This window comes from Cottoperca gobio, chromosome 17, assembly GCF_900634415.1.
Source record: "Cottoperca gobio chromosome 17, fCotGob3.1, whole genome shotgun sequence".
Lineage (NCBI taxonomy): Eukaryota > Metazoa > Chordata > Actinopteri > Perciformes > Bovichtidae > Cottoperca > Cottoperca gobio.
In genome coordinates this window covers 11,914,842-11,941,342 of record NC_041371.1, presented here as the reverse complement: position 1 = coordinate 11,941,342, position 26,501 = coordinate 11,914,842, and the positions used below count along the sequence as shown (strand labels likewise).

At 39.3% G+C, this 26,501-nt stretch overlaps 2 protein-coding genes and 1 long non-coding RNA gene across 5 annotated transcripts in view; all 3 read right to left on the bottom strand.

Moving 5' to 3' along the window:
* Positions 1–3,031: 3,031 nt before the first annotated feature.
* On the bottom strand, positions 3,032–8,286 carry kiaa0040 (KIAA0040 ortholog). Its single transcript, XM_029454195.1, has 2 exons — positions 8,116–8,286; positions 3,032–4,639 (listed from the first exon to the last, which is right to left on the bottom strand). Exon 2 carries the CDS (start codon positions 4,001–4,003, stop codon positions 3,677–3,679), a length of 327 nt encoding a protein of 108 aa, XP_029310055.1. The 5' UTR covers positions 4,004–4,639; positions 8,116–8,286; the 3' UTR covers positions 3,032–3,676.
* A 4,441-nt stretch (positions 8,287–12,727) lies between these two features.
* Positions 12,728–16,502, bottom strand: LOC115022966 (uncharacterized). The gene is made up of 3 exons (XR_003833971.1): positions 16,367–16,502; positions 13,565–13,953; positions 12,728–12,839 (listed from the first exon to the last, which is right to left on the bottom strand). It is a non-coding gene; the product is annotated as an uncharacterized LOC115022966 (long non-coding RNA).
* Positions 16,503–17,141: 639 nt separating this feature from the next.
* tnr (tenascin R (restrictin, janusin)) overlaps positions 17,142–26,501 on the bottom strand; it is a 162,689-nt gene continuing 153,329 nt past the window's right edge. For all 3 annotated transcript variants that reach the window (XM_029453314.1, XM_029453313.1, XM_029453315.1), the window contains 3 exons: positions 23,259–23,420; positions 22,464–22,627; positions 17,142–20,677 (listed from right to left, as the gene is read on the bottom strand). In XM_029453314.1, the coding sequence (XP_029309174.1) occupies positions 20,558–20,677; positions 22,464–22,627; positions 23,259–23,420 (446 nt within the window). In that variant the 3' untranslated portion in view covers positions 17,142–20,557. The remainder of the gene's footprint in view (positions 20,678–22,463; positions 22,628–23,258; positions 23,421–26,501) is intronic.

The window sequence follows — 26,501 nt, the reverse complement described above, 5'->3', positions numbered from 1 at the left end:
TTGTCAAACACCAAATATCTCACGCAGGTTAAGAATCACGATCCATGAGGCAGAACACATTTCCCAAAGTACATGTCTGAGTCTTAATATTGTCAAAGATGAATTGCTCCTCAAGCCAAACTGATTACTTGCATCAAAGATTGCTCCGCTACGGCCATCAAAGCAATGATGAAAATGACATGTTCATAAAGATCACTAGAGGCAGAAGCGCTTATTAATTGCATTGCCTCTGAAGCTTTCAGTTTGGTTTATTTGCACAGTTTATAGCTTGAGCAACCTTCCTCCACCGCCTTTATCGACTTATTTTTCATAATTCTTTGCAGTAAAAATGGGTTGTTTGTGTAATTGGAATGTTTTCAGGCAGATGTCATGCTGTACGTGAATGTAGCACAGACACATTTGTTTTTTCCAACATGTCATCAGTCACAGTTCCTGTGGTCTCAATAAGCACTGTTTATTCCCATATGCTAAAAATAAATGCATTTGTTGTAGAAATATATTGAAATGTTGTGAGCATATTGTCTCAGCAGGCACGTTGGAGGGAAAAAAGACATGTGCAATATATGACATGTTCACCCAGAAAGATAATGACTTTATATCAAAACTCAAAGGCTCCGTTAACTTCATTTTACATCAAAAACAGAAAGATGAGATTCCACAAAGTAAAAAAGAAAAATACTTTATTTCTCTCCCTGTCATCTTCCACATTGTACTGTCCTTTATCATCGTATCTCTATACCTCAGGATAAATTATGCATGCAAAGCCCAGCGAGGCGCATTATTTAAAAAAACTAAAAAGAATCACCTCAGCATTTTTTCAACTGTGGAACAACAGAAAATATGTCCTAAATATACAATGCCATGCATAATTGGATGGGATCAAAAAAAAGTGACGCTATCGTATATAGCCTAAATCTCTCCAGGCCAGCAGATTTGCTGTTCAAACAGATGACAAATCCTCCCACCTCTGTTTCCTCTGATCACAGCTAACTGACAAAGGAAAAAAAAAGCTAAACATATATTTCATATTCTCTAACTTTTGACTCCTGCTGCTAATTTACATACTTCCTCTAATAATATTATATGATCTGTTCAAAGAAAAGTCTAAACAGAGCGTGGCTCTACATTAAGAATACAGCCTAACAGGTGTGAAGAGAGAAGTGTGGATGGTGTGAACATGTGAACAGGAAACAAAGTGATCTCATTAATGCAACCTGCACTTCAGCACACTATGCATTTATAGCACAGGGCTGTAAAATCACCCTCGATACTGTGTAATGGATTGGAAAACTAATAATGACTTTCAGTAAATCATGGTCAGATGGTTATTGATTGCAGCAGGGAGGCGACTGAGATGTAATAAATTAAATAAATAGCATTCATGTCTGAAAAATGTAATGTGTTTGGTAGAAACAGAAAACCAAAATTGTCTTGGAAATAATTTTAGCCTTGAGCTTTTGTATGGATTAGACAAAGTATATTATTATGTTAACTATTACTGATTTATTTTTGCTGTAGTCAGTCACGCTAGCTGTTTCCCCCTGTTTCAAGTCTTTGTGCTAAGCTAAGCTAACAGCTATATATTTACCATACAGACATGAGAATGATCGAGCTTCTCTTCTGACTCTCCGTAAGAAAGTAAAGATTTGCCATAATGTTAAAATATTACGTAAGAACGTTAGGATAAAAGGAATATCTTAGCTTTCTTTCATCTACTCCCTCCTTTATCATTACCTTTATGCTGTTAAGAAAGCCTCTGACAGTCTGCAATAATGAATAGAAACTGAACCTGTCGATGATGTCGTTTCTTGATAAACCTTTCAGTGTTGGGCAATAGCATTTGTTAGTCATTGTGCAATTCTACAAAGGCTTTTATTTTGCAGGGCAAGCTTTCAAATTAAGCTCGAGTACAGTTTCTCTCTCTGAACATGAAGCAGAAGTGACAAACCTCACTGCCACATGGGAATGTGTCCGTCTGAGCCGTAATGAAATGAGTTGGTGCCTGTTTTCCCAGCAGCACTTGAGCAAGAAGATCAACTTAGTGCCAGTGTAAGCTAATGCCTGAACATGATGATACCGCTCAGACGCTTCTGCTTAATTGAGCTTTGAGATGTCGTACAAAAACAAATATGGGCCTTCAGGCGCAATCCACTGGAAGTCCAAATCATTTGATTATTTCAATGTTTCTCGTCTCTGAATATCTAAAGTTGAATAAGTTTAGAAAATGCTTTTAACCTCATATTGTTTGTTTCTCAAAAGAATGTCATTAAATGCAGCTGTACAAGCATTATTCATGTAAACCAACCTGGGCCCATATTTATCAAACTTGTAAGAATAACGCTTAATAACTCTCTGAAGACAACTGAAGATTAAAAAATAAATGTGCACACAAGGATCTGCCACATCGCTCTTTCTTGGTTTAAAATCTTTTTGTTTTAATCTGCAAAAAACATAATTAATTTTAATATCCTTTGTAATAATAAAAATATGAAATGAACAACCTCAACAACAATCTTATTTTATTATATATAGGGATGAAATAGTATGTACATCTGACAATTCATGATCACACTGACACGCACACAATGAAGATGAAGATTTCTTCAATTTAAGAGCATTTTTTAGTTGTTAGAAATTTGATAAAAAGCTTTCACGTTTGTAAAAAAGTAAAGTAAAAGTAAATCATTGTTTTTTAATATATTTAACTGAAATCTAAAACTTCAAGATACAGGCCCACAAAACATTACCGACTACAGTTGCTGTGTAGCGTTACTCAGTGCATTAAAAGTTCTGTCAATTTCAAAAAGGATAACATATATATATATATATATATATATATATATATATATATATATATATATATATATATATATATATCTTTTCTCCTTACATTTTAATTATGAATTGTGCCTTTCAGGCTCGCTTGACCTGAATACTACAACACTCTCAAAGACCAAAACTACTAGAAGTGTCTCTCTATGGCCTACACTGTATCATATTAAGCAAATAAAGTTAGAGTGTGAAAGAGATATGAATAAGAGAAGTTATAGTTTATATATTTGAGTTCATCTTTTTGGGCGTTGGTGGCTCTTTAAAACATTTTTTTTTTTTTAATTGAGAGTCAATAATGAATCTAGATTGCCGACTGAATGTGAAAAGTAGGCAGTATATGAACATTGGGCAGACTTTAAAATCAGCTCTCCCAAATACAGGCGCAGTGAATTTCACATGTGAGCTCTAAGAACAAAGTGCTTCTCTCACACAAACCAAACACTCTCTCTCTAACACACACACACACACACACACACACACACACACACACACACACACACACACACACACACACACACACACACACACACACACACACACACACACACACTCACACACACACACACTCACAGGTATTTATATGCCTCTGCATATTTCTTCCTTTATGTACCACACACTAAAAGCTCATACAGCCCCTAACCCTAACCCCGTCCTCCCCACACAACATCATATGAATACAAAATGACACAACTCTGTACAGTTTTTACACAGTTCAACTAAATCTGTGTCCATTGCAATGCAAGTTCCTTCCCCTTAGTCTGAACAAGGTCTATTGAGTCCAAGCTGATTTGAGTTCTACACTTTTGAGACGCTCCATCACTGCACCAAAATAAAAGATGGCTTCCTACACCATGGCCAGGGCGACCCTGTCGGGCGTCATCGGCCCCGTCTTGACAGAAATCCACAAATCTTCAGTCGAATTCTTTTTCTTCTTCGTTTCTGACCTTGCGGTTGCCATGGCGTCCTTGCAGCAGCAGCAACAGCAGCTGTTGGCATGGCGACAGCAGCAGCAGTGGCAGCACACGACCACCATGGTGAGGAGGACCAGGAGGGGAAGAGTTAGGAGGACCACCAGGCACACTGTGTTGTACACCCCCTGGTTGTGTTTGTCCGTAGCAAAGTTCCAAAGTTGGTTGATAAAATCCTGTATGCTGTCTGTTCTCCCATCCATGGCTTTTGGATGCGGAGCTGTGACTCCTCTTTAATTGGGTCTGTCTGGCAGTTGTAAAGTTTTAATAAATCCTTTAGAGGTTTGTGAAGTTTGCAAGTCAGTTAATGTGCATATTAGGCAACTGGAGACACCCAGCTAATTAAGATATGGTGTTAATTTAAGTTGAAGGTTCTTTATGCACAATCTGGTTCCAGCTTTAAAGTTGTAAAATATGAAGTTGTACTCTCAACAAAACCCGACAGCTGTCAGGTCAGATGCTTTTGTGACTTTTACAGCACTATCTGATGAGACTTGTGTATGCGCTCAGGCTTGTGTTGTTTATGCTAAATGGAAATACTGGAAGCATGGAGGGTGACTTCATGTGTGTCTCCTTCCTTGAAGTGCCCTGTGAGCTGGATACAAAGCCAGAGCATTCTTTAAACAAATCCGAAAGACCAAAAGCTCATTTGTTTATAACAAGGTTGTCTTTGAAATCGCTCAGTTGTGATGATCTTGATGTAGGAGGAAAAAAACTAAATCTGCACTTCAGCCAAGTTTGTTTATACCGCTTGACTTGTCTTCTAGAGTCTCCTCTTGTCCTCTTGTCCTTCTGCTTTCACTTCAGTTTTGTAGCGATGTGGTTCAATTTGGGTGTGTCTGTGGAAGAAAAGAAAGAAAGTGAACATTGATAGAAATTTGGTTTCCAGCAGACAGCTCTTCCTCCTTCCCTGTCTTCCAATCCATCTTTCTGCCTCCGTCTTTAAACGTCTCTACTCGTCTCTCCCCCCCCCCCCCCCCCCCCCCGCCTTGTGTCAGTGTCAGCTTCAGATTTTCAGCTTTCCCCTCATTAATGCTGCGGATGAGTCATTCAGGATTCAGGGCAAATCTGTTAGAGTCCTGCTGAGAAAGACAGGGGCAAAGAGAGAGAGAGAAGAAATGGAGAGGGAGATTATGTCTGAGGGAAGGACAGACAGAGATAGAGGTAACCAATCTTTCCAAGAGTCCCGCTGAGACGGAGTGTGTCAGAAAAGAAAAAAGAATAAGGGAGAGACGTAGGCTAGACAGACCTGCTGCAGGAGATTAATCTGAATATACCCAGCTAATTGCTCCCATTGGAGGAGATAGATGGTATCTGCCTTAAGTTTTCATAAATGTCTGATTGTAACGTTTTCCTCTGGCCTCGGATGAAATCTCCTCACAGCTCTGCTGGAGAAGAAAACACGCTTCAGTGGGTGAAGTACGTCTGCAAAAGCAAAGTCAGTCTTAAAAATAAAATAAATTTGTTCCCTTTTTTCTTTAAGACTAATTCTGAGGCCTTGGGGGGACCACTTTATTTAATGTGTTTAACAACTATAGTTTTCAAATGATTTCAAACACCATTTGACTCAAGCATGTCCCCTAGTTTCTCTTTAGCTCACAGCTACAGAGCGTCTTCGTAATTTAGATGCAGGAGGGAGAAAAGATTTTCATCTCACATTTGGCTGAGAGAGGAAGATGCACCTGCAAGTGGAGAGCAAATAGATTTGACGTGGCTGTCGCCATTCGTTGCGTCTCATGTGTGAAATTGGTTTCCCCGCAGAGAGCCTGCTAACTTCTCCCCTGTTCATTTGCTCAACAGGAAGCTATGCGCTTAAAGCTAAATAAAGCGAGTCATCTGAAAAGCTCAAAGTTAAAGTTGAGACAGAGCAGTCTCACCGCCGTGAAATAAATCCTATAGCTATTTGTATATTTGGTAACATTTATTTATTGTGAATTTACTTATTTACATGTTGTTATTTTGTTCAGATTTTACTCTATCCTTTATGTTGGGTGTTGTTCTTGTCGATTACTTGATCATTTGTCCTGTTCAGGCCTAAAAAGACTTAAAATAAAACATTAGCTGTGTCCTAATTCCATCCTACATACTCACTGTGTACTGTAAGCAGTACATACTATATACTATTCTTTGGTATACTGTTTTTGCAGTACACAAACCAACATACTTTGTTTTATACAAACAGAAAATGATGCAATACCAAGACTTTTGAATGTAACTGGCTCTACTTAACAAAACGACAGCAACAAATGGAACTTTGCAGCTGTGAGAAGCTCCTCCATGTTCTTTGTGCACTGCATTGTAGAATAATAGTCTAACATCAACAGTGCGCTAAATTGTTTTTTGGCATGTATTCTGACTGCCTATGAGCATATTATATTTCAGGGTTTACCGTTACTCTGTGGTTGAACTGCTCACGTGAGATGGACAGTTTGTGATCAGTGACGAGGGTCAAACATCTTTTTTTTAATCTGTGTTTGAAATCCGGCTTAAAAGGCCCAAAGACCAACGTATCCGATATGTGTGGAACATCTTCTTCGATGCACCTAAATCCTCATAGTCCTGGACATAACCGCAGCGGGTGTAAACATGCATTTCTTCATTTTCTTTTGCAGACTTTCATAAAAATGTGCGTTTACATTTGGATGGAAACTATTCTGTTAACTATACCCAAGGCACATTGTCGGGGACCAATGATGTCACCGCAACATTATTCTCGGTCATTTTCTTTGCTGTAGTTACATGTTGTCGTGATGAGCTCGGCTGAGCAGCAGCACCTTTTGTGTACGCTGTGATCTCCCTCACATAATGAAAACACAGACAACACAACAAGCTAGAGTCACTGAACAATAAGTCTGCAGGAGAGAGGCAAAGGCGATATAAAGAGATGACTAACCATCAGAGGTAAAGTCATTAAAAGGAATGGAGAAGTCACCAAGAGTTATGATAAATATAGTCTCTGGCCAGGAAGAATGATCTTTGTGAGTCTTATCTAAAACAATTTTCACTATAACCAAAAAAGAAAAAAGAAAAAAAGATCAAATTTAGATCATCGTTGTTAAAATCTAATTTTGTCTTTTCTAAGTGCTCACATAGAAAGGCAAGACAAATAGCTACCTAATGTATTAAATAGATTATTTTCCAGCTCAGGTAGTTTCACACTTGGATGTTCAAACTTGTCTGGAGGTAAACACTGATTGCCAGTATTATTCTGCCAAGAGTCTCTTCCTCAGCAGGCCATTTTCAGTATGTAACAGAGAGTGTTCACACTGTGAATGTTGATGGCACACTGAGCTCAGGTTAGTTTGTCACTTAGCGAAGGTACAGAACAAAAAAAAAAGTCATTTAAAAAGAGAATATAGTCATGTTTATAAAAAGTAAGGCTCAAAATACATGACGCCACATGCTTTGCATCTCTGAGATGCCAATCTAAATGGGTCCTTCACTTTCTCATGACATTGTGCTCTCAAGGAGCCATTTATATACAGGAAAAGGCCACAATGGGATACACAAAGCCAGGAAGGGGCTGAGAAAAAATGTCATGATTGCACTCAGTTAGCCCCTGCTGCTTTTTAAGGAACATGTGCGACCTAAAAGACAAAGTTGTGACAGAAGGCAAGGCAGGAATCTTTAATGACTTGCCCCGAGCTCACGGTCAGAGCGGATCCTTCATCAGTCAGTATTAATACAGAGCACTTCAGCGTTCAGTTTGACTTGAGTCACCAGCAAACTATTAAAGCCGTATTCCTCTTTTGAGTGTTTGTTTTCTTTTCTTTCTTCAGAAAACATGAGCTATGTTGGATCATTAAGTGTAGCTTGTGTAGCTACAGGCCTGCTGATCGTCAGGAGGAGTGCAGCTCTCCACAGTGAGCAAGAGCAAGTGCACAAGCCCATTACAGTTCAGACTTGTGTCAACTCGATCCTGACTGAGTGCAACATTGAGGACATTCTTACAGTGAGAGCATGAGGAGGAAACTAAAACCAACATCAGTGTTTGAGCCAAAAAAGATCCACTGAACAGAGTCACAGAAAGTTATCCTAAGTGATTGATGCAGCAAATGTAGAGATTGTAACAATTCATTTTATAAACTCAAATTTGAATCAAATGCTTTAGTTTATAAAGTCAAGAAAAGAACTAAAAGAGTACATTATAGTGACGCTCGGCAGCATTCAAAAGGCAGGAAGCAACGTATCAGCTTATCTTTATGTTTTACCACAAGACAAAAAAAGCATCAACAGCTTATATAAACCACTCAGAACAGTTTCAAAGTATCTCAATTTGCTAGCACTCAAGATCTCTTTGAAAGCGGCACCTTACCCTCCAGGCACATGTGAAGTGGCAGGTCAGCTCGCCCCTCCTGTCTAATCCAGTCAGCTGCTCAAACTTCTGTTGTTTCTGTTTTGGCATCTGGCTTCTGCTCTGTTCTGGTCCCCCTCACCCAGACATCTTGACAAGTCTTCACTTTCTGTTCCTGTTTCCCTCTCTACCCTTGTTTCCCCTCCTCCTTCTCCTCCTCCTCCTCTCGCTGAGTGAGTGTGTGTTTTGGTCACAACGTCACTGCTCCCTGCCCACTTTGTGTAAGAATGGGCCTTCTGTCTTTGCTTATGTGTTTCCTGCATGGGAAACTAGATTTGTGTGGTTGCTTTACTTGACTCGCATAAGTCCTGGATGATGTCAGACAGCGGGGGGAAGTTGTGTAAACTGAATATAAAATGAACTGAAATCACAAGAAGGCTTTATTAAATGTGTCTCAAAGCAACTCCCCATGTTAGGATATTAAAAGAAAGGCTTTTTCCCCCCTATGCACTAATCTGGAAACCCTACAACTCCAGCGTAAATTGCAGCATTTTACATAATAACACAACATTACAGCAACAACCACTCCACCCATCTCAGGGTCCCATTAGGGGAATAACAAGGGGGAAATAAAGCTGTTGAAGGGTGTGAGCTGTTAGTTCAACCAGGTGTGTCCAGTCTGATGCAATTGAGATATGAGGTCATGTGAAGCACACGCACGCACGCACGCACGCACGCACACACACACACACACACACACACACACACACACACACACACACACACACACACACACACACACACACACACACACACACACACACACACGTACTGTGCCCCTGGCGTTGTGGTGGTCAGTGCCCTTTCAGTTCAGTCAAGCAAACAAAGATTTTTGTAAGGAAAAGAAAAAATGAAAAGAATAGTTCTTCTGACATTAAGTAGCTGTCTATTTATTCTCTTCTCCTGAAAGGGGAAGTTATGAGATAAAGTGCACTGACTCGAATACTGTACATGTACTCACAAACAGTATGTGTGCTTGTGAACATACAGTATCTCACAAGTGGTTAATGTGGTCTGACCTATAAACAAATGTTTTATTCGAATCAAACTGCTTCCTCTGTAGTTTATTTGTAGCATCAGTCTCCAAAATTGTCTTTTTCATAACAATAAATGAGGAAATATGATAATTTCCCCGCTGCTATTTTATATGAATCTACTGCAGCTGCATTTTGTCTGATAATCTCACCTGACCACCTGATTGGCTGAGCATGCAGTGTGTCTTTTCATTGCTACGGGGCATGGTTACATGAAAATTGATGAGACAAGCCTCGCCATGTCTGCAGGTGTGTCTGAGCCGTCTTAGACAAATAGCAACCGCCCACACACACACACACACACACACACACACACACACACACACACACACACACACACACACACACACACACACACAGGGTGCTGGCTGACTGGCAGGGCGTGTAGTGCTCCACAGTGAAGCTGTATCACAGCTGCTGTTGAGGCACTATGGTGTCCAGTCACCTGGAGCAAGTGTTGATTAATGATCTCAGTGTCGCAGCACTTTCCTTGATGGAAATCCTTCTTTACAGTAGTTTGTATGAAAATGATTCCACTATATGTTCTACTGCAGCTGTACCTGCATATAGGTACTTACGGCAGGGGTCATTTGAAAATCTTAAATTTGATCACCTAATGAGAACATTTTTATCTCAAATAATAAAAATGAGAAAAAGCCGTTGGATCTTATACAACAATGTGCCCTATTCAGATGTGACTTTATTTTGTTCTTATATTATAAGGACCCTATTATACCTTCCCTTTCCTGTAAGTATACTTTATGTTCAAATGACACTGCAGTGAACCTTGTATGCGTCCCATTTCCTCCATGGAAACCTTACTCTCAATACATACTTTGTTGTTCTATAATGGGCGTAGCTCCCATTGGGTTTATAGAAACCTTATTCTCAGTCGAGATCATCTATGAGGGAAAGCTCAAACAATATATCCCTTTATCCAGCTCGGGTCTGTAGCTGAACAAATTACAGAAAAGACCATTGAGCTTAGCCTGGATCACTGATCGTACAATCATGATAGCAAAAAAAGTGACTGTGACATTACCAGTAGCATTGAAGAAAGCCTTGTGGAATCACTGGACTGTGCAAAAGGGCATTATAAATCACTGCGACCTACTGGTCCTGCCAACACACACTGAAATATGAGTGAGTACGAAGCTAACACAGTGCACTCTGTGACTTCTTGAATGTGAGTGCTAATGAAAAGTGACTAAAGGGTTGCTGTAGTGGAATCTGACAAATTTCCAGAAATAGTCTGCTAATAAATCCGGTCCCCCCCAGGGCAAACCTTAGCTGTGATTCAGTCCTGTAAAATGTTTGGGCCCAGTGCTGTGAAAACAGGCAGAGAGCAAGACGGGGAAAGACATGATCAGTCTATATAAGGAAATGCCTCTGAAGAAAAGCCAGCATTGAAGAACTATTAGTTGGCATGTAAACCTAAGGCTTTTACAACATCACCTAATTGCACATTCAGTCCGAGCTATTTTAACATTTAATTACGTCAAAAACTCAGCATAGTTATCATATGACGCAGGCTTTATTCTGGGACTGGACATGAGGTTAAACACTTCTTTCTTGGCTTGTGAAGAACATAACTTCGGAGTGACACTGTAAGCTTACAGTAAAGGAGATATTTTCTAAGTTCCTCTTTGCTCTCCACTTACTTCTAAATACAGAGGGAAAAAAATGAGACATTGTGGGAATAAAACGTCACTCGAGCTAGTCAACATGTTGGGTTGCCATGGAGATTTGAATTTAAGGTAGGACGAAAAATGGATGACTCATAAAGAAACTGCAAAAAGCTGCTGATAGGTTGATCGTCTCTGAGTTCAAACAGGACACAGACAGTTTTAAAAGCAATAGTTTGGCATTTTGGTAAATACGCTTTCTCACTTAGATGAATAGATTGATACCACTCTCTTGTTCGAGAGTGAGATCATCTTCAGCTTCCAACGCTCGGCCAAAAAGCACATAAGTGTATTTCCAAAAAGAGAGAGAGAGAGAGAGAGAGAGAGAGAGAGAGAGAGAGAGAGAGAGAGAGAGAGAGAGAGAGATTTCAAACAGGACAGTGGAGTTTTAAAGCAGAAGGGCGCTCTTCCACTTCTCACTTCCATTCTATGTAACGAAAAAACATTTGCTTCCATTGGCGAAGCAAATTTGCATCTTCACATTGTGTGGAGTTCAACTTTTGTGAACCTCGTTCTCACATGTGTGACCGTGGCATCATGCTACATAATAACTGCTGTGTCATTATCTTTCAGAGACAGGCTTTGGCTGGTGTTTCCTACACACAGAAATGTACAAAAGTGCACTTGCCTTTTATTGTTGTTGAGTGTTTCATATCACTTGTATGCAGTGTCACAGATGATGTTCTTAACTAAACATTATAATAGAAATGATTTCGTCTGAAGCAGATTATTAGTTTCAAATGTGTAGCTACAGGAACATTTTGGAGCTTTGAACATTTTACAGGAACACGACACAGCAAGCGAGATCAATTAGAAATGTTCCCCCTGCAGTGATGGAAACAACAGCTTTTCTTTTAAAACTCTGCTCAACCTCAATCTTTAGTTTGCATTAATCTCCTCACTGTGTCACATTTTCTCATCTGGTTATTATCTCCGTGTCGAGTCCCCTCTCCCTTAATCAATGTCACCTGTTAACAAAACACACTGCTGCCTGACTTCAGAGCATCTTAAGTGAGCAGAGTGAGTTTATTACTGGCTCCAGTAAGAAGGAAGACATGACTACGGAAATGTATTTTTAATCATTGAGCGAAACAGAAAACTGCAAAACAAACATTTTTTAAAGGGGAAATGGTGTGCGTGTGTGTGTGCGTGCGTGCGTGAGAGTGTGTGTGTGTGTGCGTGCGTGTATGTGTATGTGTATATATATATATATATATATATATATATATATATATATTTCTGAGGTAGTGCAAAATAATGCACATTTTCTTTTCTTTGTCAAAGTCACACTGATAATATATATTTTGTCTTAAATAACAATAAGACTTAATTCAATCCAAAATGCCGCCACAACTACATTCCCACACTAATCTTCCCGTCTTTACATCTTGATGCAGCGAGTGATGGATGTTGAACAAGCAAATTCAAAAACAGATTTTGCCCTCTGCTGTTTGAAAAAAGTATCGCGATTAATTTTTTCATCTCACTCATTTGAATTGTCATATATTTGCATCGCGATTCAACCGCCTCGCGATGTATCGTCACATTCCTACTCCACAAGTAAAGTTGAGTCTTATTCATGTGCCAGTGCAGCATGATTTCCATTCAGTTACATTCAATTCAAAGCTTCATCAATGCCTGTGTGCATTGAATTAACGTTGTAATGTGCTGTAATAGCAAATGCGGTCTGACTCTCTCACAAACACATTTGCACTGTGCTTTTGTGAACAAAATCCCAAACTCTTGAGCAGGTAACATTGGTTTTCCAGTGAGGTGATGTGATGAAGTACTGAGCTCGTCCCTCAGGTCACTGCAGCCCCGAGAGACACTTTCATATGTGTGTCAGCTCTCATATCTGAATGGCTCCTGAGGACTTTTGTGTAGCCTAGTTCAGCTGATGCAGAGGAGGGGCATTAAAGAGCGCTGCTGGCACACTGCAGAAATCCAACTCCATTTCCTATTTGGCCTCAAATCATGAATACAAAATGGGAAAGCATTTCTTTGGTGCAGGGAAAAACAAATTGGAGAGAAACTCTGACAACAAAGTCCAGAAAGTGAACACAGTCAAGCCATAGCAAAACACACATTGTGGAGAAGCTCAGCTAATTTAAACATTTAAAAATTTTCATTGATATCATAACCACAGCGTGTTTCAGCACAAAAACAGGATTACAAATGTGTAATTGTCACTAGATATTACTATGGTAGTCTGACTACACAAGATGTCATTAGAAATGTTCAGAAAATAATAGTAAAGTATGTGATAAAAAATATAATTAAAAAGTCATATATGTCATATAAAGTAATAAATAAAAGTCCGGAGAGCGATGCATTTGGAGGTCGCTCTATGAGTTGGGTTTGTGGATGGATAAAGCCTGAGCAGCTGCGGGAAGTAAAAACTTATTTAGAGGGAGAGTAAATCTAAAATACAAGTGTAGGGCATAATTGGTCAATCAGTATTAGTGGATTAAAAAAACAAAGAACGTTTTTATTAAGCAGTATTAAGGCTTCAGAGGCTCATTAAATAAGTGTTGAAGAGTGCTGAAAACCTAAATGAATGGTCGGATAGATCATTGCAATAAAAGGCGTTTTTCTTTTTTTCACTTGTGATCCTCGGATTAGAAACAAACAAACAAACAAAAACAGCTTAAGTTGTAGAAAGTGATGCTCAACCAGCACATCAAGTCTTACCTCATATCCGTCTCCGATGAGCTTGTGAATAGTTGAATCTTCATGCCATTGTGAGGCCCTGTGCAGGCTCCCCCGCTCCAACTCTCATGGAGCTTTGAGCATCAATAAATGGCTGATGAATAACAAGCTGCGCACCGGCCGGTTTCCCAATTAAGCCCCAGTGTTTACGACCCCATCACAGAGAGACTCTAACTGGGAGATCTGGGTTGCACCTCCCTCTTATTCAGATGCCTGCCAGGGCCTGTTAACTTTCTGGATTCAGTGAGATGTAAAGAGACTCTAGGAGCGCATGGGATGGCTCACAACGCCGCTTTTCATCAGCTTCAGCACGTCACCAGCTCTGTGCTCAATCCTGTGGAGAGTCGTGGAGGCATCACTGTATGGACGGGCTGAAGAGAGGAGGAGAAAGAGTCGACAGACATTAATGCTGTTCTACGGTGTTAAAATGCACAAACCAAAACACATTTTCTGACATTTGTGCAGCATTTTTTGCAGAAGGAAAGCAACGCCTCAAATGAAATGCTCTATTTAGGGAATATTATGTAGATTTTCTTTGAAGTTTTGCAGATTTAAAAGTGTTCATGAAAGTGCACAACAGCACTTTTGGTGAGGTGATTCTGGCGATTTCCAGAGAAACCACCATATGCTCCAATTGAGTGTTTAGTAGCTTCAGTCAATCAGAGCTGCAGCTCCTCTGGAGTCCAGAAAGAGGCTGAACAGCTCTGATCTGCGCCTAACAAGCAATGCCGTGCAACACTCACTGCCATTGTCTTTGCTTATGTTCTCAAAATGAAGAATATTTAAGTGAGAACATGACTGCTGCTAATGTACACACGCTGTATGACGTCGCTCAGATTTGAATAGTCTGCAGGCTGATGTTGTCTGAAAGGTCTCTGTTTACTTTACATTTGCACACCAATTGAACCTCAGTCTAACCAACTACATTCTTTTTAACCATGACATTTTGTACAAATCAAATTCTCCTAATTTGTTTCAAAATGAGATTCGATCTAATTCAGCCTGGAAGGTTCAAGTGATGTTTGCCACAGGCCGGTTGAGGCCGGTTCAGATGACTGTGTGGTTTGTGGTTTTCCTCTGAAATTGTGCTCTTTCTGAGATCTAATGACTGACAGCTGTAATGTGGAACATCATTACTACAAAATACATTAAAAGGTTTAGAAATAATATAAACAGTTGTAAATCCAATGCCAGTTGCCCTAGGTCACAAATTGATAAATAATATAAATAAAATAAAACAAATGAGAATTCACCCCATCTGCTGGTCGGCATACAAGACAACATTCTTACCGTATCCCTTATTTACTCATTTATGATAACTGCATGAACGTTTTAGCTAGCAACACCACAGAAAACAACATTTACTATGGAAACAGGCAAAATTGTGAGATATTTCCATCATAACATAACTACAACACAGCCTTTTACTGCGCTGTATGAACACAGCAGACTGTGGCGGCGGCGTCGTAAACACAGCAGGGTTTGTGGTCTGTTTAATTAATCATACAGTATAATTATGTTGGGTCTTTTCAAGTGGGCTTCCTGATAAATTTGACTAGTTTTGAATTCAAACCACGGCACCCTATGGAGCTCTGTCTTTGGCTAAAGGACGAGTCGGCACAGTGTGAATTTGTGGCCGGCAGAATGTTGAGTAAATTATTAAAATGTTTTATAAAATTGCAGGGATAGAGGTAAAAAAAACAAAAATCCCCCTCTTATAATGTAAAGCAAGGACACTTTTTGTCATAAGACGAAGCGACTCACAGTAGTTAGAAAGTGTTAAAGTTACTTCATGACTGACAGAAGCATGAGAAACTGTGAGCATTGTTTCTTTTGATAAAGTCTGAGCTTATCGCTCTGACCTTTTCTACACTACTAGTGCTGTGTTGCTCATTTATTTGTGTCTGACTCTAATATATTCACAAACTTCATGCAGTCTCATTATTTACCAAGTTGATTCTGCTGACCAGACATTTGAATGGATAATTAATGGATAATTAGGACATGCAGTAATTAAACAATGAATCTAAAAAATGCTGACTTGAGGGTTTGCGAGTATCTTTTCTTGCAATAAAAATCTGTAGCTGCTATAATACATGTGTGTGTAGTTGTTTTCATGCATAAGTAAAAAGGCACAAACTACCTGAGTTTGAAAATTCACATCAGTCATGTATAAGCTTCAATTCTATTTTTAATATCATATCATATTATTAATATATATTATTGTAATTATTCAAGCTTGATTAGCAGTTAGTAGTCGGCTTTACACTGGTGCACTCTTTCAGCAGTCTTAAAATCATTAAACTCTCATATTCATTTGACAACTGAAGCCAGCACTAGCCTTTATAGCCTTTATAGCCACAATCAGGAATTTTAATGGACAATTTATTGTATAATTTACTGCCGATTCAACTATTTTAATTGTCTATTTGTGTTCATTTTATGCCGCACCATGTTTCCATCTAAAACATTTTTTTATGTGAATTATCAAATTAGAAAAGCTGAATGAAAGTCACAACTCCAGCATAAGTTTCCCCAGAGCCGTCAAACACACTGCTGCACCTGCAGGGGACGACTCCCCGCTATCAATAAAGAAAGACGTTAACGGCACCTCTCACTCACTGTCTTGCTGCGTAAGCAAGAAATACAGACTCATGAGCTGAAACGGAAGAATTTGGCATTATATGCCTTAGTATAGTCTGACATGAAAAAGTTGCAGTATAGCAAGACACAGACTGGAAACAACTAGCTTGGCTCTGGCCAAAATAAACAACCTCCACCTACCAGTACCTCTGAAACTCCATAATCTTGCATCTTGGAGCCGTGCAGCAGCTTCCTGGAGTCTTTTGAGGTTAACTGGCAACGTCACAGTCAAAACAAGACTCAAGAAACCGTGTGGCGCACCACCCCCGTGTAAAACCATGTGTTGTTTTTACACAGGCACAAAGTCGAACTACCTCCTTTTAAACCGGAGGGACCTCCTTGCCTGCTCTTTAGCCAATTGTTGTTATTTTCAATAATAAAATGTCTTTTTATGTAATTCTGTCTAATCGACTTCAAATCGGGCTCTTGGCTCTTTACAATCACTTCATTGAAGATGGAAATGTACGTAGAATGAAGGTTTAGCCAATGTGTCGTCTTCAGAAGTGTTTGCTCGTCTATGTCTCCGCGTGTGAGCATACATTGGAAGTCCTGGCACCATAATGGCAGACCTTTATGACTGCACTTTCACTGTTTCACTTGTAAGTTCTGCTGGCCTGACTTCAGTCTTTAATGGCCTCCAATTAGAGGTGAAGATACTTTGAAAGGTTTATGGCATGGAGTCAGCTGGCTCCTGCTTGGTGCTTGATTATTTCATAGGAGTGAGAAGGGGGAGTAGTTACCACAGCTCTTCTTTTATATCAAACTTGACTACAAAAGTTAACAAATTACGGCTTTGATCATGCAAAGATGTTGTGCGTGGATAATAAAAGCCTTGTTGACAGTTCCCCATACATTTGACATATAACAGCATGTAGTGAACACACACAGAACAAAAAGGAAACAAAACACCAAATCAGACTATTTGAATATTTTATTAATATGTAGAAAATGTATTAAAAAAGGAACTATATAGTACATGTTTAAGTCAAACTAGAGCTAAATTTGACAGTAATATCCAAGGTTATCCAACAATAAATCCTTAGTTTCAGCATATATGAGCTTCTCAAACAGTCAAGATCGCATTTTGTCAACATTTACATTTCATTGCAAGATTTCAAATCAATGCAGTTTCAGTTTCTGGCTTATATAACAAATATCACCAAACATGGTGGTTTTATCAGTTAATTCACTCGTGAAAGTAAACCCATGAATAAAGCATTTTCGTTTTGATATCTTAAGAGGATCATGTCATTAACTGTATTTGTTTTTTTTTTTTACAACGTCGCATCAGTTACAGAGTAATTGAAAAATAAAAGTTAAATAAATAAGGGGGACAAGTTTCCTGTACTGTAAGAGGCTCAGTAGGAACACGTAGTATTACAGTGCGAGTGTATTCCAGTGACAGACTGAGTTTAACTTTAAATAACGGAGGAGATTCTCTTCTCAAACCTCCAACAAAGATTTTTTTAAAAGCAATGAGGAAAACAAATTCATCATAATATTCAGGCTTTTTTCACTTCACTTCACAGAATATTGTTTTCATGACAAGACAGTTGAATTTGTCAAATCATTTGTTTTCCTGAAAGCTGCTTATAAAAAACAATACAAATAAATAATTATTAACCTGAAATGAAAAACAGGACGGAGGCTTTTACACAGCAACTCACACAATTTTCTGTTTGTGGTTTTTCTCATTGATTGAAAGAAATTGCTCGACTTGATGGATGATTGGAAACGTATGTAAAATAAACTATAATATAGTATATCAGCCTTCCTCTTGAAAGATTTAAGAGCACCTTATAGTTTGCGATGAGATAAGTCCCTCACAATACAAATAACATTCTGTTCCTTTTCTGCAAAGCTTCATGTAGTTAATGAAATAAGTACACGGAGAATTCCCTACTCTACTATAAATCACAGAGGGAGGTGGATTGCATGAAACATAGATCAGACTGGGAAAGTTCTCGTGTTGAAACAGTTTGTTATATTTTATATTGGTTTTTATTTTGCCCTTGAAAGACAACTTGACAGTTTTTCACAACAGCTAAGAGGCCCGATAAATCTATATCATAATATCTTCTACATAACAAACTATTTCAAGAGCACCTTTTGTCCAGATCAGCAAAAAAATATGTCAAAACATATTCTTATGACATTTGTTATTTACGATCAGGCTCTTGATTGCAACAGAGTCAACATGCAAAGTGGGCTCCATCCGCCCCTTCAACACAACAATGGTTAAAAATAAAGCAGTTAAAAAGGGGAAAAGATTCTGAATTAGTTCGCATCTAAAGGGGGAACACATCAAAAGTCACATTATCTTCAACTCTCTATCTACAAGAGTATATTAATAGTTTCAAATGGGGAGAGTCACCATTGTTTTCAAGTCTAATAAAGGACAAAAAACACAAATGAAAAATATACACAGTCGTATGATACAAGCCAGATTGTCTGGTTTGCTTCAATCAAATTAGAAATGAAGAAACTGACAGAAGTACGTAAGCATGAGATTTCCAGCCGTTCATATTTGGATTATTGAATATATATGAAACCAAATGTTGCTTGCAGCGACGGTGATATTGATTTCAAGAGATTATATTGGAGAATAAAAAGACATTTTATTGACAGTATGAAGCCAGAGAGGAGATTTAGCCACTTTTATGTGATTTGTGCTCAAACTCCACAGAGATCGCTTTCCTCCAACAGGAAGGAGGCAGGAAACTAAAACAAAATCTGTTTCCAGAGAACTGCAGTCATTTAAATGCACTGGCACTGAGCGCTTTGTGCGACAGTGAGAACACTGAATGAAACAAAATGCTTGGTGGGCATGCTGCAGATTACACCAAAGAACAAAGAATACATTCTCTGCCATGTTTGCTGATTTTATTGTTTCACTGGGGAGTTTAAATAGCGAAGCAAGTTAAGAAGGGCACAGAATAAAAGACTTGGCTCCACTCCACCTACTGTGTGAGTTCATCTCAGCGAGCAATGGGGCAGGGGGCCGGGCTAAAATCTGCACTATGCCCACCCTGACTTTCTTCTGCATAGAATTTAGTGTTCACATTGCATAAACGGATAACGCCAGGGGACACGATTACCATAAAAGTCCCTGAAAAGTGAGAATCTATTAATGCAGGAAAAAGCTGCTTCAGTGACTTTGGTGGCAGACTGGCATCTTTCCAAACCGCAGGCCGATGCTCTATTATGCAGATCTTTGGTTAAATGTTACACCTATCAGCACCATCTCTGCAAGCAATCTCAGCGTCTACAAAAGGGGTGACACAGATATTAAGCATTTGTAATTAGTTTGAACAGAAATCCCAGGAAATAATATCTAAATGCCCACGAATGACCGAAGACATAATTTAATTGAATGAACAAGAATAGTTTTGCTGTGTTCCCACTCGTAGTGCAAATACTGTCTCAGTGTGGCTACCAATAATAATAATAATAATAACGTTTATTATTGATGATTCTGCTTTAATAATGGGCACAAAGGATACTGTGATCAACAGTAAAATAATAAAATAGATGGTAATGAAGCTGTTGCTTTGTGGGTAATTATTCTGGATGTTCAGTTTTGTTTTTCGAAGTTAATTTAATCTCTTATGTCCAGTGTTTGTCATTACATTAACTTAATATCGGCTCCAAAACCAAGGCATCAAATTAAATAGATGGACTTTTGCCACATTATCAGTTATAAAAATATATATATCTTACAGTTAAGGGTTTTAAGGGCATATACAGCATATTTTTCGTTAGAAGTGTTATTATTTTGTAACAGTTAAAATAACGTTAGCTCTCTCAGTCTTGGGGGCATTACTGAGCACGTTTCCTCGCATCCCAGGGGGAAAGGCAAATCACAGACTCAAAGAAAAAAAGAAAAAGCTTCTTGGTCTGCCTTTCCAATCTTTTTTTTTTTTTTTTTACAGCAAATAGAACCATTGTCATTCAAAGTATTTAATAAATTACATACAGTGTCCTCTATCATCTGGGTAGAAGTACAGCAGGGAAAGACAGCTAAAGCTGGGCGGAGACAAACAGAGTTCGGACATTGTTTCCCCCTTTCTGCTATTTCAGGATCTCATCGAGGGTTTGAACAGTGTCTGCGTGTTGGTAGTATATTAATAATAATGAGCTTTTATTATTTTACAACTGAATATTAATACAATATTAGTAGCTTTTTTTGTCATAACCCCCTTTTGTCTTTGCAGCCTCACTAGAAAGCCTCAAAGAGCACATCAGTGACGCCCGCAGATAGCAGAAACTCATCAGTAAACATCGTCCGACCTCCATTTATCCATGACTCTAGGCTGGGCGGAGACGGTTTGTTTATACAGGGGCAGACCGCCTCCTCTTGCTGCTGATGCTACGGAAGTTGAATGGCCTCATCTTCATCTCCACGGAAGGAATAGAGAACTCGTGGCCTTTCCAGTGGTACCAGTTAATACCCTGTAAGAGTGAAAAGTGTGATTTCAGAAGCTGCTTGAATCAACAGGGCTTTTAAGAAAATGACAGAAAAAGCAGAATAGAAGGAGCGTCTGAAGATGGACATGTCATATATTCAGTAAAGTGGATTTTAATTTCCACTGAAGGAAAGCAGTCGGGCAAAAACTTAAGAGCTCGCACAATCATGAATTTAGTATAATTGTAGTCTCACTCTATCCCTGCTTATCCCCACCACCGCCAAAACCTTCCCATTTGCAGCTTTACACAGAGAGGCAATTTCTCTCTGCGTGTCTTTATGCCTGTCCATCACTGCTCCCACCTGGACTCATTTCATGTCATCAAACAACAGAGACGAAGGCACAGAGCGCGGAGCACGGAGCGAGGAGCGAGGAGCGAGGAGCAGTGATGCTCAAGAGTCTTTGTAGCACAGCCTAATCACTGCTTCACACAATGCCTCGCTCTCTTCGTCGAGCCATTACAGCATCCAGCAGAGAGAGAGCTACATCACACGCTCGTCAAAAGGACCGGACAAGCCCTCAACCCTCGCTGCCACCTCGCAGAAAAAAACAGCCGTCAGTTTCAGTGTGATCACTCGTGTCCATGCTTGTCTTTCTGTCATGGCTCTGGTCAGTTTGGATAAGAGTGTCATTCCCAACAGATGATACACACTCATTTTATCAATCACGACGAGATCGATGCTTCATGTCTCCATGTTTGATTAAAATCGGTGTTACAAGCGTTTTTGTTGTTGTTGACCTTTCATTACAGGTCGTTACAATGTCATTACCTGACATTACAGGTCCTTCATCAGGGCAAACCAGGAGATACTTTCTGTAGCAAGTTACATGTAATATACTGCACTAATTATTCAACCTTTCAATCACACTGCCAAAACTGTTTGTGCATTTTCTAAATGGCAAAATCTAAAGTGACTGCATTGAGTTAAAGGAGTGCAGAGTCGTGTTATCTTTTATGTACTGAGGTTTTGAAACAACATCTGAGTTTTCTGCTGGCACACCTTGAATGTGCTGGCACGTATCTTTAATTAAAGTGATGGAATTATCTTCCTCCAGACATTTGTTCTGCGTCTCTGTTGATGCCTTTAGAAAGCAGCTGAACACTGGCTCGTTTATACCGGCCTATGTCTCGCCGTCCTGCTGTCTAGTGTTTGTAATTATGCACGTTTTAAGGTCTGTTGTTCTTTGTTTTTACGGTTTTTCGTTTTACTGTTTTGATCGGTCTCATTTTTAATCATTTGTATTCCTGTAAAGCACTTTGTGATTTTGTTCTATGAAAGGTGCTATACTAAATACACTTTACTCACTTAATTACACCATACACCGTGTAGGTGAATGGAACATTTGTGGTGATCAAAGGATTGAAGAATTACACTTTACGATGTTCATTTCAAGAAACGTTTTCCATGTTACTTTGAATAATCCTCAGAAATTGATGTCAGCCATTGTCATTGCCACTATTTTCTACCTATGAAAAGTTCACCATGATTAACCCTCCTCCCACACTGTGCATCGCTTACACTTTTATTTAAGCAAAAAAAAAAAAGCTGGACCACAAGGTCAGCGAATAAAGCTCACCCACCTCAAGGCCCATTATATCGTCAGCTGATATTGTGCTTCACTGCTGCATATTCCCAAACTAAATGAATAAAGTAGGAGTGGTTTTGTAATTTGGATAAACAAACCTTTAATTTTTGGCTTAATGATGAGTAGATTATTTTACGTGTCACATTCAGTCTTTGATCAAGTAGCGCATTTAGTGGACGACTGACCTGACTGTGTCTGGACTCGCCGTATTTGCCGTTGAGGTTGGCCCGGTGGCAGTTCTTGTACCACCAGGCTCCTTTGTAAGACAAGGCACAGTTGGTGACAGCGATGTCGTTGTCTCTGTCTTTTGTGGAGAAGGGCCGGCCCTGGTGGTAGCTCAGAGAGTCACCTGGAATCAGAGGAGAGCGAGAAAGAGAGAGCGAGAGATGGAGAACCTTAAACATCAGCGTACACAACATTTGCATATGGCTGCCGTGAATAATGGTGTGATGAGGGGACATAAACGACCAGGCAGGCAGGAGGGGAATGGGAGAGACATGAGAGGAAGGGGGAGGAAATAAATCCTGCTACAGGCTTTCTGAATTTATTTAGGCAGAGAAAAATATAATTATAAACATGAGGGGGTGACGGGTAATTCTGGCATATGGTCATGTTGACAGACTGAGAGATACATGGAGAGCGAGGACATCAGTGGAAATGTGGAGGAGTGCTGAGGCGGGCTTCAGACATCAGGGAGAAGAAAAAAGATGGAGGGGAAAAGAGGCAGGAGGAGAAAAAAAAAAGGCAGATGGCAGAATAGGTATGCATCTTCACTTAAAGGTCGGGGGAAAGTGTACACTTTGTTATATTTAAGTACTGTAGTTATTTGACATGAAAAAAAAGCTCCATATTGCTTTTGATGTTGTTCTCACTGGCCATTTCCACATCGTAAGATCACAAGGCTATCATCCAGCAGAGAGTAAAATGCAAAAATAATAAAGAAAACAATCATTCATATTGTAATATATCAAACCACGTACCAGCGGTGCCATTGTACTCTCCTATCCTCAGCTTGTAGAGGTTTTTGGCATCTCCAATGGAGAATTTGTCATAATTGGCGTAGACCGTCTCCTGTCCGTCCCTCATGTCAATTCTCAGCTCGTAGCGGCCCTGAGCAGCGATCCTCTGGATGTTGTCTAGACCTGTGGAGAAACAGCACACCTTCAATTGCATTTAATAACCAGAGAAAGAGCGGGGTCATAATCACGTGGGCGTAAGAGCTCCAAGAGCCTTGATGCAGAGGAAAAAATAACCTTAATGGTAAAAAAAAAAGAAAAGAAAAGGAGGGATTCTTCTTTGACAGACAGAATTGCAACATATATTATGTGTAAATAACAATAGTAAAGTTACAATTCTTAAGTGAATAAAAGGCAAACATATATCTTTGACTGATTGATTGATTGTTCTTATCATGCATAAATAATATGACAGGCTTACAAGACACCATTATTTAGAAAAAGAGACCAGAAACCAGAGCAGCAACATCAATACAAATAATGCTAAACAAATAAACCAAACTTTAGAGACAAAGGTAGCCGACTTGTAAGCACTACAATTAAATAACCAGTCCACTCTGTCATCGTCAGTGCACCAAAACATGTCTGTGTTTTGAAGAGACATTTCATTTTATATAGATATACATCACTCATCATAATAGAGACAATACAGAGGACCATGTGACCACATGTTATGTAGAAGAATATTGATCAGAGAGGGTGTAAAACCATTAAACAAAGATATTGATTTTTGTGACATGGTGGTTCTACCAGTGCAGTCCTACCTGTACGGACACATAGATAAGCTTTGCAGGTTAAAGGTTAGAATCCTGATAAGCACTGTGTCGGACGTCTTTGTCAGCTGGTTGTATGGATGAGTGTGATTGACATTTCTCCAGGGCTGCGGACACTGTCACCCTCAGCCCCCTCTGCAAATGCCACATGTCGCAAAATTCAGAGATTTGCTGGCTTTGCCCTCTATCTCCAAGGCAGCAGATGTGAGGCTCGTTTGAACCCCGACGGGCGATAAGACCCCACATCGACCTGAGAGTTCGGAACTGCCTTCACGATCAGATCACAACAAGCACCCGTTTGGAAAAGAGTCTTTTCCCCCTGCTTAACCTTCAACAGAAGCATCACATGCTCCCTTTTTTCTTCTTCTTCTTCTTACAAATCAGAAAAAAAAAAAAATATATCCTCAAGCCTTCGCTGATAAGGAGTAGGAAGTAGAAATTCAAGAGAGCGGGGAAGTCTGCTGCAATACGTCAATGGTAAGCATAAAATATATGTCACAACCCAAAGGCACTTAAGGTGACACGGGAAAAGCAATAGTTGCAATAAAATTGTGTTTAACACTCAGTCATCTCTAATTGCCATTGTATAATATCTGTATTATCAGCAATTAATCTAGCAGCCATCGTTTTATTACTGTTTTTTTCCTCCAACAGTTTTATGGGATCAGACTGCTCTATTCCAAACTGCAGCGATTAAAACATGCATTTTGACACACTATTGCACTCTTGTCCTATTACACTACCAATATTACCGTCTCGTCACATTTTATGACCTGCATTTCTCTTTCACTTACACAGGAGCAAGGAGAAATTTAACAAAGGAAGAGTACGGGATAATGATCACATTTTCGCACACGGCCACCCGAGTTTCTCTGTTATTACATCATCAAACTGACATTGTGTTCAGCATGAAAACAGGCTGAGGTCAGTGAGCAGGGAGAATAGATTGCCCTGGAGCAGCAATAAAAACGGCCGTTTTCAAAGTATCAGATAATAATGAAAGCTTAATTTCCATATTCTTTACTGCTGACCAGTTAAGCGCCTCTTCTTCTCAGTTTGAGTGGATTTAATATCGATGTTTATGGTCCAATACTGTCCAATATATTACTGTTCTGTGTGTAGAAGTGGTGATTAGCTAAATGTTCACTGTAATAGCTCTCCATGGGCTATGAGGGCGACCAAATCTGTAGAAAGAAGAGTGAAGGACAAATGCTTTCACTGTATCAGTGTACCATTTACTTTCTACAAGGATGATACATTTTAAGGACACTTCTTACAATGTAAAAGTTCAAACGCACAGCAACTTCTCGCCCTAATAGAGGGACGATCTGGCCTAATTTGCACTAGCACCTGGTATGATGAATCGGTAGATTCAGATGTAACTGGTACAATCAAGGCACTTTCTTTTCTTTACTGAAGTGTTCTAGTGTTGTGTTGAAACTGTATTGAATAGCTGTGTGCAGCCTAGTTTAATTTAAGGGGAGACATGTTTACAAAATGCAAAACACGTGTCCATATTCTAGATACACAGATGTGAAAGTATCTAATATGAAGCCATCTGAACACTCATAGTGTTTTAGAACTACTCCTAAATGTTTAGGTTTGTCAGTAACATGTAAGAACTCAGATATGATGTGTATGGATCAATACATTATTGTATTACGGTGCATGTCAGTGTCGTCGTTTGGCCGTAATCGACCCAGCAGTCCGTGGAGGCATTATGGCAGCCTATTTAAGCTGCTCCTTCTCTGAGTTATAACTCAGTCAAATATGATCAAACCGATACAGGTAGACATATTTTTAGATTTGGTGCGACTTATTATTTTATATGTCCATCGTGAATCCACTAAGAAATCATAAGGGGGGGAAAGAAACACTCCACAACTCCAACAGGAACCGCCAACAGCTAATTCGGCATTCTTTTAATGATTCCCATTTTCCAAAAATGTAAGCAAATGTACAACAAACGGTGCTCAAGTTACAGCCCGCAGCCAACTGACTCCATGGCAACATTATTCTTCCTATTTCAATCTTTTAAAAAGCACTTTGGAAATTGTGGTTCCAAAACTTAAGAGCATAATTACCCACCAAATTCAAGTGAGACAAAGAATATTAACAATCGGAGTAACAAAATCCATTAATATTAACCTCTTTCATGTTGAACTATCCATATTTCTTTGATAGTATTAAGGTTAAGAACGTTCTTGTATTCCTTGAAACACTGACTCTCTCCTCCGTCCATTCATATGCAGATATCTACAGAAAGCAGTTAGACAGGCCGACAGTGTCGCACTCTGAAAACCCTTGACCTGGACCATCGGGTAGTTTCTTGATAGCTTCTTGATTGTCTTGACTTTTTGTTGAAATGGTGAAGGACTGGATTGTTAAAAATCAAAAAAGCTATAGTATTAGCTGTCTCGCAAAACTTGTTCTT

Bases quoted from the DNA above. Each gene is read 5' to 3' on its own strand.
- kiaa0040 (XM_029454195.1), bottom strand. From the start codon at position 4,003: ATGGATGGGAGAACAGACAGCATACAGGATTTTATCAACCAACTTTGG.